The 12,692-nt window shown below is 38.7% G+C and overlaps 1 protein-coding gene across 2 annotated transcripts in view; it reads left to right on the top strand.

The window, feature by feature from the left end:
- LOC102241552 (chromosome unknown open reading frame, human C9orf135) overlaps positions 1-12,692 on the top strand; it is a 122,074-nt gene that overhangs the window by 55,679 nt on the left and 53,703 nt on the right. The window contains exon 6 of one of the 2 annotated variants that reach the window (XM_005868354.2): positions 11,601-11,834. The exons of the other annotated variant lie outside the window; for it this stretch is intronic. Within the exon in view, the coding sequence (XP_005868416.1) occupies positions 11,601-11,786 (186 nt within the window). The 3' untranslated portion in view covers positions 11,787-11,834. Of the gene's footprint in view, positions 1-11,600; positions 11,835-12,692 lie in introns of those variants that run through there. 2 annotated transcript variants of the gene reach the window in all.

Genomic DNA, 12,692 nt, shown 5'->3' with positions numbered 1-12,692 from the left:
AGCAGTGGTTCTCAACCTTCCTGATGCCGCGACCCTTTAATACAGTTCCTCATGTTGTGGTGACCCCCAACCATAACATTATTTTTGTTGCTACTTCATAACTGTAATTTTGCTACTGTTATGAATCGTAATGTAAATATCTGATATGCAGGATGTATTTTCATTGTTACAAATTGAACATAATTAAAGCATAGTGATTAATCACAAAAACAATATGTAATTATATATGTGTTTTCCGATGGTCTTAGGCGACCCTTGTGAAAGGGTCATTCGACCCCCAAAGGGGTCGCGACCCACAGGTTGAGAACCGCTGATTTAAGGTTAAGAAAAACATTAGTATGCAAAAATTGAATATATATTTTATCTAAACTATGTAAAACATAGAAGAAAAAATGAAAAAACTGTCAAAATGCTACTAAAGTTGGTCATTTTCTTCATCTCTACACTCTTTATCCTGATTTTTATAATCAGAAAACACACAAGGAAACAAATATGTTACTTAAAAATGCAATTCAGGCCTGTTTCCTTATATACATGGAATTTGGTTCCATCTCTAAAAATGAAGTTGAAGACATAATTACAAACTCACAAAGCCTGAAGGACGAATTTTCCATAGGCAGAAATTTAAGGGTGTATTCTCTGAGTGCATAAGTCTTTAGCCATTGTGTTACATACTTATGGTTTTAATTTTTTCAGCATTATTTCTAATATTTCCCCATTGCTTATTTCCACATTAATAGCACAACATGCCATGGCAGTTGTTTGGCTTTAGTTAGAGTTTTGTTCATTCACTTCCAAGCCAAAGTAATTGATTTTGAGACATGTTTTTAGCACTGCTTTTTAGCACCCCTATTTAATGAATGGTTGCATTACATTCTTATAGAATATAAAAATATTTTAAATTATAAGTGGGTGGCTAAATAACAGCAGAATAGTAACTGAGGTTATCTTGCATATAAACAAGTATCTATATATATAAAAGCCTAAGTGACTGGCCTACCGACCGGCCGGTAGGTATGACACACACTGACCACAAGGAGTCAGATGCTTAACACAGGAGCGGAAACCACAGGCATGGAAACTTGGTACAGATTGATGAATCTCAGAGGGAAGAAGAGAGGGGGAGGGTGGGAAGAGATTAAGCAAAGATCTTATATGCATACTAGAGGCCCGGTGCCATGCACTGGTGGGGTCCCTCGACCTGGCTCTCCAACATTCCTCTGAGAGTCCCAGATTGTGAGAGGGCGCAGGCCACGCCGAGAGACCCCACCAGTGCATGAATCCGTGCACCGGGCCTCTAGTATACTTCATAAAATACTAATATTTTTTTTCATGCTAAGCATTTTACCATATGGCCTTAGCGTAAATAGTTCACTACTCACTCAGGCTACCACTTTTGCAATTATAGAATCTTAAAATATCTGGATTCATACTACTTCAAATTTTGTGCATGAATTGAAACTTTTATCAATTTTTATACGATGGGCTCTTACATTTGCTTAAATGCGTATTTGCATAAAGTGGGACAGCATTGTGGGAAACTTAAAGAAAATGCAACTTATCATACCAGAACTCTAGACATAAGTAAGGAAATACAGAATATGTGAAAGTTAAGGAATTATTTCCAAGGAGAGAAATGAATGAGAATTGCAAGCTACATCTTCAGAACTCCAATTCTTGCATTGGGTACTTTTTATGGCTCACCCAATTTCAGTGAAAGATATTGTCTTTTAAAAGCTTCCCCTTCCTTTTCCCAAAGAACCAAGAGAGGAAAAGATTCAGAGAAGGTAGGTTGGAGGACTGGTCTATGGCTGGCTGTGTTGTAGGTTACGTGAGCCTTTAGGACAGGGGACAAGTCTTTGGCCCCACCCTTCCTTCCTGCTGTCTGGTAGTTTGATTTCCAGCACCCATATTTAGAAGTTAGCCAACCCTGTTATTGTTAATATTCTTGAAATTATTGCCAATAAATGAATAAGTGTTATTACACAAAACTAAAGCATATTATACTCATTTTTTTTCCTGGGAAGTACTTTTTGTCCTCTATACTCTATTTTAAGCAAAATTTTCTGCATATTAGGTACCAAAGGTTTCTGCCTCAAGATGTTTTTTGGATGTTATATTATCACCATCATTTCCTGGTTAGCTAGGAGTTTCCATCATTTAATATAGTTAGCTTTTCAAAAGCACTTTTCTGCACTTTTTCAGTGTGGTAAAATACACATAATATAAAATGTACTATTTTAACCCTTTTTCAGTGTACAATTTAGTGGTATAAGTATAGTTACATTGTTGTTATATTTATTTTTAAAAATTCTAAAAGAAATGAAAACATTATTAGTATTGTCAGACTCCAAAAGTAATGTGGGCCCTAGGCATTGGGCTTTTCCTGTGCTTCATGGCTTGTGGGCCCAGCCAGGACCTACTGGAAGTTTAACACCTGCCTAACCGGGACTTGTTCAATTTGATTGGCTGGTGTTGTATTGATTGAGAAATACTCTGAGTATCATCCCAAACAAAAATGCATCTTAGATAGGAGTTGGAAGTGGGCAGGATCATTAGGAGCCCTTTATTGTTCAATTCAGCTCATTCACATGAAAGAAACTCCCCTAAGCTTGGAGTTGCCTTTACTTTTCTGCCTCCTTAAGAAGGGCTTTGCCAAACTTCTGCCCTGAAATTTAACTAGATAATGTTCTGGCCCAGTGATGTGTCTTCACAGGACTTCCACAGCTTCACCCAGTTATTTGGAATACAATAGGATTTGCCTTATTGATTACTCTCAGTAATGTGGGTGGGCCTTGTCCAATCAGTTGATGGTAGCCTTAAGAGCGAAAACCTGAGGTTTCTTGGAGAAGGAATCCTGCCTCAACAGTTGTAATATAGAAATTCTGCCTAAGTTTCTAGTCTTACATTCATGTGAGCCAGTTCCTCAAAATCTCTGTCTCTCTCTCTTACTCTCTCTCTCTCTCATCTTCACTGGTATAGACAGAAAGGTATTCATGAGCTCTCTGACTCTCAAATTCTACTATTTGATTTGATTCTCTTTTATTGATCCTGTCTCTTTCATTAATCCTGTCCCATCCTAATAGCCATTTATTTATGACCAAGTAATCTTTTTGATTAAGGATTTTGGCAGACATTGAAATCAAGTCTGCTTGAAAATTAGAAATAAATATTATAACTTCTGCTCATCTCATGTATCACCAACAATTGAGAAATGATGGATATCTATTTTCAGAAAACTCAGTTCTTGATTATTTTGGTATTGTGTCCTTTTAGTAAAAAGAACCCTATTTTTTTCTGTAATTATATTTGCACTTATATTGGCTTCTGAAGTTAAATAACCAAGGTCTCCTTTCTGGTTAAGTCATAAAGTTCAGTTCTACTCCAGGGAACTTAAGATAGTGGGAGACTTCATTTTCTTCCTTTTTATCTTTAATTTCTACAGTGAACATATTTGACTTTTGTAATGGAGACAAAAAAATTTAAATTGAGAACTTTAAGACTCAAATTTTTACCTAACTGCACCGTTACACATATAAAACAGTTGCAGGTGTCCTCACATAATATAGACTGAGAAATAAGAAGAATGATATTTATTTTTATGTGATTAAAATGATATGACCAATAAAAATTTATTCATTAGAAGGAAAAAAATTAGTCAGTAGCTAAGGTTCAGTAGTATATTGCTTAGTTTTTTTATGCTTGCCATTACTAGAGAGTGTGTAATATTGTCAGCTTATTTTGTGAAATGTTTGTTCATGTAGATCCCCATATTTTTCTTTGTGATGAAAACTTACTGTATTGACTAGACTCATTAATGACATCAATGTTTACATTTAAACTCACAGCCTAAACTTCCTTGCACTCCCTATGACTATTTTCCTTCAGTTGAATACCTGCATTTGTTACAAGCACTTTTTCTTTGTAAAATTATATCAAATAAAAAAGGATAATGAATGTTTCTTAAATATGTAACAAAAATATATAATTATTTATATATTTAATATTGCTTTATTTGACAGTTACTCTTATGTTTGTAACTAAATCATCAGGGGAGAAAAAAATGCCCAATAGAAATGACATCACTTTATAAGTAGTGAAGGAGATGAATGAAGGGATCTGTCTGAGATGCCTATGTCCTGTGATCCCAGGGTTGATAAAGTAGATTTAGCTGTAAGGGAATTTTTCTTTTCCTCCCACATTACTCTGCATGTGTGCTTAGAAGACAACCTTATTAGGGGAAGACGGGTCTTTAGTCAAATGCATATAAGTGCTAAAGAATTTTATACATGATGTATACTGAAAATAATGAAACGAAATATCACTGCAATCTACTATTATGTCTACTTTCATTCCATCCAGTGTGACATTCACATTAATAAGTTTGCTGCCTAAAATGCCTTTTCAAGAGTAACTGGAGAACTCTAAATGAGCATACTTATAGGCTTGCTAGGGTAGAATGGTCTTTGTTGCATGAATGCCAGGTGGCTAATAGCTGTCTGTAATGGTGGACACAAGGTTAGTTCACAGTGACTGATTTGGCCAGGAAACATAACCCATTATGCATTTTTATGGATGATCTGGATGGAGGAATTGAGCTATGCTTTTAAATTATCTTATAATAGTAAATTAGACAGAGTTACTGATATTCCAGAAGGCAGGCCTAAAATGGAAAATGACCTTGAAAATAAAACTATCAAAAATAAAAGGTCCTAAAGAAAAAGCATGAAATTAAATAAGAATAACCAGAGAACAGTCCCTTGGAAATTGGGAAAAACTGGGTGAGTATTGGGTATCTTTTGACTAAAAAATAGCAATATAATTTTATTCTGGAAAAAAAGAAGGTTTGGGAAATAATGGTGCCTTGTGTAAGAATATAACACTCAAGGAGTGATGGGGATGGGGTGAGGAGGGATTGGGTATCTAACAGTATAATAGATACCTATAACTTAAAGATACATGGATACATTTTACTGACATAAATGGTAAAACCATATTCTATTTGTCCTGCATAATGAAGGAAGGTCAATTGGGGCCCTATTGACCAAGAGGACCCTCCTGTAACATCCTAACCCGCCTTTCTATGACATGTTAAAAAGAAGAAAGAAAAGAGAAGAAAAGGAAGAAGAACATGTTCTTAACCTTAAGGCAGTGATTTTCTTGTTGCACCTTAGTGGTTTCTGATTCTGCAGGGCCTGTTGCCCTCAGTGCTCAGTGTTCCTTTATCTGATGCTCCTTATTTTTGCATCTTTTATGAGAACGTTTCATTCAATTTTCTTTCTTTTTAAAAATATATTTTTATTGACTTCAGAGAGGAAGGGAAAGGGAGAGAGAGATAGAAACATCAGTGATGAGGAATCATCTGCTGCTTCCTGCACACCCCCTACTGGGGATCGAGCCCACAAGCCAGGCATGTGCTCTGACCAGGAATCAAACCAGTGACCTCCTGGTTCATGGATCGACGCTCAACCACTGAATCACGCAGGCCAGGCCATTCAACGGTCCCTCCCTAAAACAGTACCCTTAGAGTTGATGAGAGATTGATCCTTACTGTTGGTTATGTTTTGTCAGGTTTTGCTCTCTATGAAGCTTCTTTAGAAGTGAGCATTTGTTGGCTACTACTGCATTCTTCAATCTCCCTCTCCCTTCAGAATCTATGACATTGCAACACACTCCATATCTCTCCTTCTGTGTCCTTCAAAGTATTCCCAAGATTTGGATCCCAGAATCATGCTTATCTCATTTTCCACAATCTCAGGGAATTCATCTACTCCATGGCTCCCTGACCATCACTTTTTGGGGGAAACATATTTTTATCCAATTTTAAATTTACAGGAAAGTTGCAAAAATAGCACAAGGAGCTCTCATATAATCTTGACTCAGAGTCACCAATTGTTTACCATTAGGCTGGAGACATTGTGGTACTTTACCTCTAAATAATTCATGCTTTTCCTAAGAATAGGATTTTATAGCTATGGTAAGTGTTCAACCTCGGGAAAGTTGATGCAGTATAATTATGTCATCCACAGTCTATATTCAAATATAATTCATGATCCCGATAATGTTCTTTATAGCTATTTTTCCCAGTCAGTGATCACTGCTGTGCATAGGGCACAGACCTCCCTCCAGGCCATCTGTTCCACAGCACTGCCTTCCAAATAAAGATTTTGTGCTGATGTCATCTCTAATTAAAAATGTCTAAAATCTGACTCATCTCCTCCTCCTGAAACAAGTTCTCCCCATCTCCTCTCCATGTCTGTCTTATTCTTTTTAATAGTGTTACCTCTCCCATAGGTTTGAGGCTATGGAACATCTCTGATTCTTTACCCACTTAGCCAGGGAAGTCCTCTACCTTTTTCCTCTGAAATGTCTCCTCCAGTTTGGCTCTGCACAGCTCAACTACCTGTTCCCAGGTACCCTCGTCTCCCTGAAGGGCTCAGGAAAGCTTGCAGTGATGGTTCTATCATAAATGAACTTTGTCAGAACTCAGGGTCTCTGAAGCACCAGAATAATGGACCAGCCAACAGATTCTGTGGTACTTCAAAAATCTGTTTCTATACACAATTTCTAAACACTTCTTCCCACTGCCACTAAATTGATGTTGAGTAAACATTTCATTATTAGGTTAGGATGTTGAAAATATAGCAACTGTCTGCAACACACATATGCATAGGAAAAAATTGTGCTTGTTCACTCGCCTTCTTCCCAAGCCCACCACCAGAGGGAAAAACACACACTCTTCAATCCATTTAAAGATTAGCCTGATTATAGTTCCTACAAGAAGTGTTTAATATCCCTTGAAAAACTCTTAGAGATCCTTTCCCATCCCCTCTTTGTAGTAAAGAACAAATATAGCAGAACTGAGACTGCTACCTGTTAAAAAACCTGCTTGTAAGGTTGGCCTTTGGTTGGCATCTAGAAACTTGGCTTTCCAGATAAGATTCCCTAATAAGAATGGCTCACTGTGCCTAGCCTCTGCAAACAATGTGGTTTATGCTGAACACCTGCTTTCCTTCTGCAAGTCTGGAATTTTGGTATCAAGGCAGAGGGTGCCTATGTGACCAGCCTCCCACAAAAATTTTGTCCACTAAGTTTCTAATGAGCTTCCCCAGTAGAGAGCATTTCACAACTCATTGCTGGGGTAATTAAGTGCATCCTGTGTGACTCACTGGGAAAGGACTCTTGGAAGTTTGCACCTGGTTTCGACTGGACTTCAGTTTGCATGCCTTTTCCCTTTGCTCGTTTTGCTTTGTGTCCACTTGCTGCAATAAATCATAGCCCCTAGTACCACTATATGTTGAGTCTTGTCAGTCCTCCTAGCAAGTCATTGAATCTAAGGGTAGCCTTGGGAACCTCAACACTCCCTATTTTTCTCCCTGTGGCAGGTTGTTATTGTCCCAAAATGACTGCAACATACCTGCCACCTCACATGCCCTTGCAGTGTGATTTTAACGGAGAGGCAGAATCTGCATTACCTCCCCTGCAATTGGGTGAACTGTGACTATGATGGGAGTGAAGCTTGTGACTTCTGAGGTCTGGTGATAAAAAGCTCCTGGTTCTCTTTGTGCCACCCTCACTCTCAGACCCAGTTATCATGCCATGAAGAAGCCCAAGCATGTACGTGAGGGAACCTGTGAGGTTGTTCCAGTCAACGGCCCTAGCTGGGGTCGCAGCAGACAGCCAACATCAACTACCAATTGGAATGAGAGAGGTTTCCAGCGTAGGTCCTAAGTTACCCCCAGCATTCAGGACTTCCTAGCTGAGACCCCAGACACTGTGGAGCAGAGATGCTGCCTTTGATGTATCTATAATAATAAAAGCATAATATGCTAATTAGACCAGAAGTCCTTTTGGATGACTTTCCGGATGAAGCCGGGGCTGCAAAGGGAAGTCTGGGCCCCGGGTGCCAGAGGGAAGCTGGCGTAGGTCCTAAGTTACCCCCAGCATTCAAGACTTCCTCGCTGAGACCCCAGACACTGTGGAGCAGAGATGCTGTCTTTGATATACCTTTTCCAAATTCCTGACCCAAAGAATCTAAAAATGGCCATTGTTTCTCATGCTATGTGTAGGTTGGCCTGTTACACAGCAATAATAACTGCAACTCTCCCGAAGGTGGTGTCCAGGTATATGGAGAGAGGGATACAATTTAGCATCCTGATGCCAGGGGGGAAGAATAGGGTATTTTTGAGTGGCATTTTTTGTGTCTGTTCTGGTCTCTGGGATGATATGCCTAGTCCACCTGGTTGCTCTTTTCTTTGCTGGCGTTAGTCGCTCTGGTCTGTGGACTTTGTTAACTGTCATTCTTTTCTATTTCTCTTGCTTTCTCTTTGGACTTCGTTGTAACCCTCATGGCATGTTTGGGATTACTCAGCCTTATTTCCACTCCCACAGATACTGTTGGCCCCACAGAAACCTTCTCTGACTCCCATTCATTCCCAGATCTAATTCTGAAACTGAGAGCTGAACCCCCTCTGCAGACTTGCAGTTACTTCAGGGTCTTGTTTATGCCATAAGACACCAAAAGTGGCTCAGGATTGATGACTCTCAGAGTCTCCGTCTGCCTGACCATGCTGCTCTACCAGCTTGGGTATGTGCCCCAGGCAAATGAAAGGGCAGCCTGATCTGTGTTTTGTTTCAAGAGTTCTCATGAGAGGTGGAAGCCAGGAGAAGACCCCACATACCTTTCTGCCATTATTCTCATTTATTTAGTACTAGAGGCCTGGTGCATGGATTCGTGCACCGGTGGGGTCCCTCGGCCTGGCCTGTGGGGATCGGGCTGAAACCAGCTCTCCGACATCCCCCAAGGGGTCCCGGATTGCAAGAGGGCGGTTCTTGGGTGACACACCCTGGAATCTGGCTCCTTCCTCTCTGGTTCTGGGTGCGTCACCCGAGAATCACCACTGCCAAGTGACTGCAGCTCAGCAGCTCCTGCGTTGAGCATCTGCCCCCTGGTGGTCAGTGCGCATCATAGTTACTGGCCGGTTGCTTAAGCTTTTATGTATATAGACTGGAGGCCCGATGAACGAAATTAGTGCAAGAGTAGGCCTTCTTTCCCCTGGCTGCCGGCACCAGCTTCCCTCTGGCACCCGGGACCCAGACTTCCCTTTGCAGCCCCGGCTTCATCCGAAAAGTCATCCAAAAGGACTTCTGGTCTAATTAGCATATTATGCTTTTATTATTATAGATACTTCTCTGTGTCCCAGTCAAAGAGACTCTGCCTGATTAAAGTCTAGGTAGGGATGGGTACATTAGGAAACTGTTTCCGTTATCCTTTTCCCTTATTTTCTTCCTACAATTCTCCAGACTCTTCCTTATATTCCTGCTCTTTTTTCCAGCTCTTGTTGAAGCCTTATAGGCAAAGCATATTTTTCTTCACATTTGAAGAACTCTATGAGCTGATTCTTCCAGGTTTGGTCATTGATATTCTGAAGTCCATAAGTCTGTGAGTTGGATTGCAAGGTGTGTGCGTGTGTGTGTGTGTGTGTGTGTGTGTGTGTGTGTCTGGGTGCCCATGATCCAGTGAAGTTGACATAGAAAATTAGCCATCACATCCATTAATAGCCACTCCTCATTCTTCTCCCTCTCCTGAAAAACTACCTTTTTCCTCTGTGGACTTGCCTATTTTGTACATTTTATATAAGAAATCATGCACTATGTGGTATTTTGGTTTAGCTTTTGTCACTTGGCATAATGTTTTCTATGTTATAGCATCTATCAATACTTTATTCCTTTTATTGCCAAATAATATTTCATTGTGTGAATAGACGATATTTTGTTTATTCACCTATCAGTTGATATTGTAAATAGTTGAGATCCAATTCTAATTGCATTTCCTGAATCCAGTCCTTTCCACCTTCAATCCTTAGTACCTTCTGTTACCAGAATCCTTTTCCTAAAACATCACATTTAATCTTGTCATTCACATTATCAAAATGAATCATCCTCTTTGCATAAAAGGTGCTAAAGGAACACATTGACCTTTCATTTGATGCTCTCTTCAGTTTGATGGCAGCTGGGGTAGGAATAGCAGATCCTGCCTCCCTCTGAGAAGGCAGTTTTGGCCAGTGATGCTTAAAATCTATTTTAAAGGGCCTCTACCTGATCAAAGGCAAACAAACAAGCCCCAAAGAAATAGACCCCAACAACAAAAAGCAAAAGCCCAAATTATGTAGAAAGGAACATGGATTAGATGTAGGTTTAGGATTTTATTGTTTATATTTCTTTTCATCTCTTATTGTTAGAATTTCATGAGGATCCTGGAGGGATAAAGGATCTTACAGTTAGTTGGTTAGTTTGAAGTCCTGGCTGAGTCACTTAATATTGGCATTCTTTAAATTCTCCCCTTCTGAGATTTTAAGCAAATTATCTTTTCTCATATGTAAAATGAGAGCAGTAGTTTGTACTTCAGAGCCCTGTTATGAATTAAAAGATATAAACACTCAACTCCTATGCCCATGGCACTCAGAAAATAAATAGACACAATAATGATTGTTATGGTTAAACATCTGGTTAGTTTTCAATTATTTTCAATAAAGCCAATCTAAGATTTGAACTATGTTTAGCTGTTCTTTCATTTTTTTATAGATTTTGGTGATTTAATTTCAATATTGTTCTAGTACTTTAAAATTTGTACCAATTAAAGGGAGAAATTATATAATCAGTTCAAGGGCTTTATGTTCTTTATCTATCATTACCCTTGATGGTAATCTAAAAGAATCATTATTTCCTTTGGGAAATGGTCAATGATAGTGTCTTATTTCTTACTAGAGGCCTGGTGCATGAATTTGTGCACGGGTGGGGTCCAGTTGGCCCGCCCTGATGGGGGCCCATTGGGCTGGGCCAATGTGGGTGAGGGGCCGCAGGCAGTTGGCCAGCCAGCCCTGCCCCTGATCGGGGTGTTGGGGGGGCCGATCAGGGGCTGGACCAGATGGGGATGGGGCCAGTTGGGACCTGGATCAGGCTGGTAGGCTGCCACAGTGTGTGTCGTAGTCACCAGTTGTTCCGGTTGTTCTGGTCAGTGCCGTTCTGGTCTCTGGGCTTTTATATATATAGATAATAGAAGCTTTTATGATATGCTCTGAGGGTAAATACCTTAAACATTATACTGAATTATGCTGAGGTAAATTTCTCATAGGAATGAATCTTTGAACTTGGCATTTACTGGCAAGTGTGACTGGATAGCAGTTATTAAAGATATAGCCCAAGATATTATTCTTTGGAATAATTGTAACACATTAATTTTAAAAAGATGTTGAATGGTAGATAAATTGTAATTGTTTGGGTCTTACATAGATAATCATAAATTTTATCTGTAAATGTATGGGTTAGAACAATTTTAAATGTATAATAATTTATTTTTAGTTTCATAAAACAACCATGAACTAATTTCTTCTTTCAGAATTATAAGTACTTATAAATGCAATAGCCTTTTTTTTCTCATTGAGGTATTTGTAATTTGAGAAGTTAAATTAATCAATTGTTTGAAAATTCACCTTTGTTCATAGTAAGACTAACATACTAAAGATCAGCTTTTAGACATCACTCCTTTTTACATATTTCAGTTATTCAGTATCACTTTTCTTTCCTCTCCCCTCCTTTAGGATTATCCTTGTCAAGATGATTATTCAATAGTCCACAGAAAATGCCGTTCTCAGTTCACAGATCTAAATGGCTCCAAAAGATTTGGTATCAACACTTGGCATGATGAGAGTGGGATTTATGCTAATTCATATGCCAAACAAGAACTCTACCCATCAACCGGTGGTCCTATACTCCCATTTTCATAATAATTTATGAAATCAGATTCTCTAACTAATGAAAGAATAATTGATTTAGCAGTTGATGATTTTTTTATCCTAATAAATGCAATGGAAATAATACTTTAGTAGTTTTCTTTAAAATCAAAATCTTACATTCTAGACCAGTGTGTATAATCTTCTTTTCATAAGCTACTCTAGTATTTTTCAGTTTAATATGCATACCACTGAGGGTATACAACACAATTCTAGATAGTTGGTGGAATTTTATTTTATTTATGGACTGTTTTTATTTGAATTTTATTAGAAAAAATGATAAAACTAGGACAATCATGCTTATGATAGGGTGTGGCTATTTTTTAAAAGTGAGCTAACAAATTCCACTTTTAAGTGAATGAAAATAAAGGTGACATTCAGATTTGACATGAAACTCCAATGGTGGAAATTTGGCTAACACTGGCACTATAATAATGTTGAGTGTGTGTGTGTGTGTGTGTGTGTGTGTGTGTGTGTTGGAGGAGTGTCTATGGACTTTGATTTCTTATGATGGCCAGCTGCACTGTGGATGGTTTATTCAGCACAGTATTTTTCCTTATTCAAGATAACACCTTTTTAGTGTATGGAATAGCAGAGATGCAGACAGAATTTTAGTGAAACTTTAGGGTTTAGAAAGTCCAATCATCTAGTGTTATATTTAGAAGAAATTCTAGAAGTTGTTTTGACTCACCCTCCAGTTTTATAGGTGAGCAAACAGAGACCAAGAGACTTTTAAGTAATTTGCCCAGGATTACATAAATAAATTCTAGTTGATCTTTGAGGTGCATTTGGACTCTAATTTTTTTTAATTAAATCTTTATTGTTCAGATTATTACATTTGTTCCTCTTTTTTCCCCCCACAACTCCCCTTCACCCAGTTCCCACCCCACCCTCCGCCCT

The sequence above is a fragment of the Myotis brandtii genome, unplaced genomic scaffold (genome assembly GCF_000412655.1).
Source record: "Myotis brandtii unplaced genomic scaffold, ASM41265v1 scaffold266, whole genome shotgun sequence".
Lineage (NCBI taxonomy): Eukaryota > Metazoa > Chordata > Mammalia > Chiroptera > Vespertilionidae > Myotis > Myotis brandtii.
This window is presented reverse-complemented; position numbering and strand designations above follow the sequence as displayed.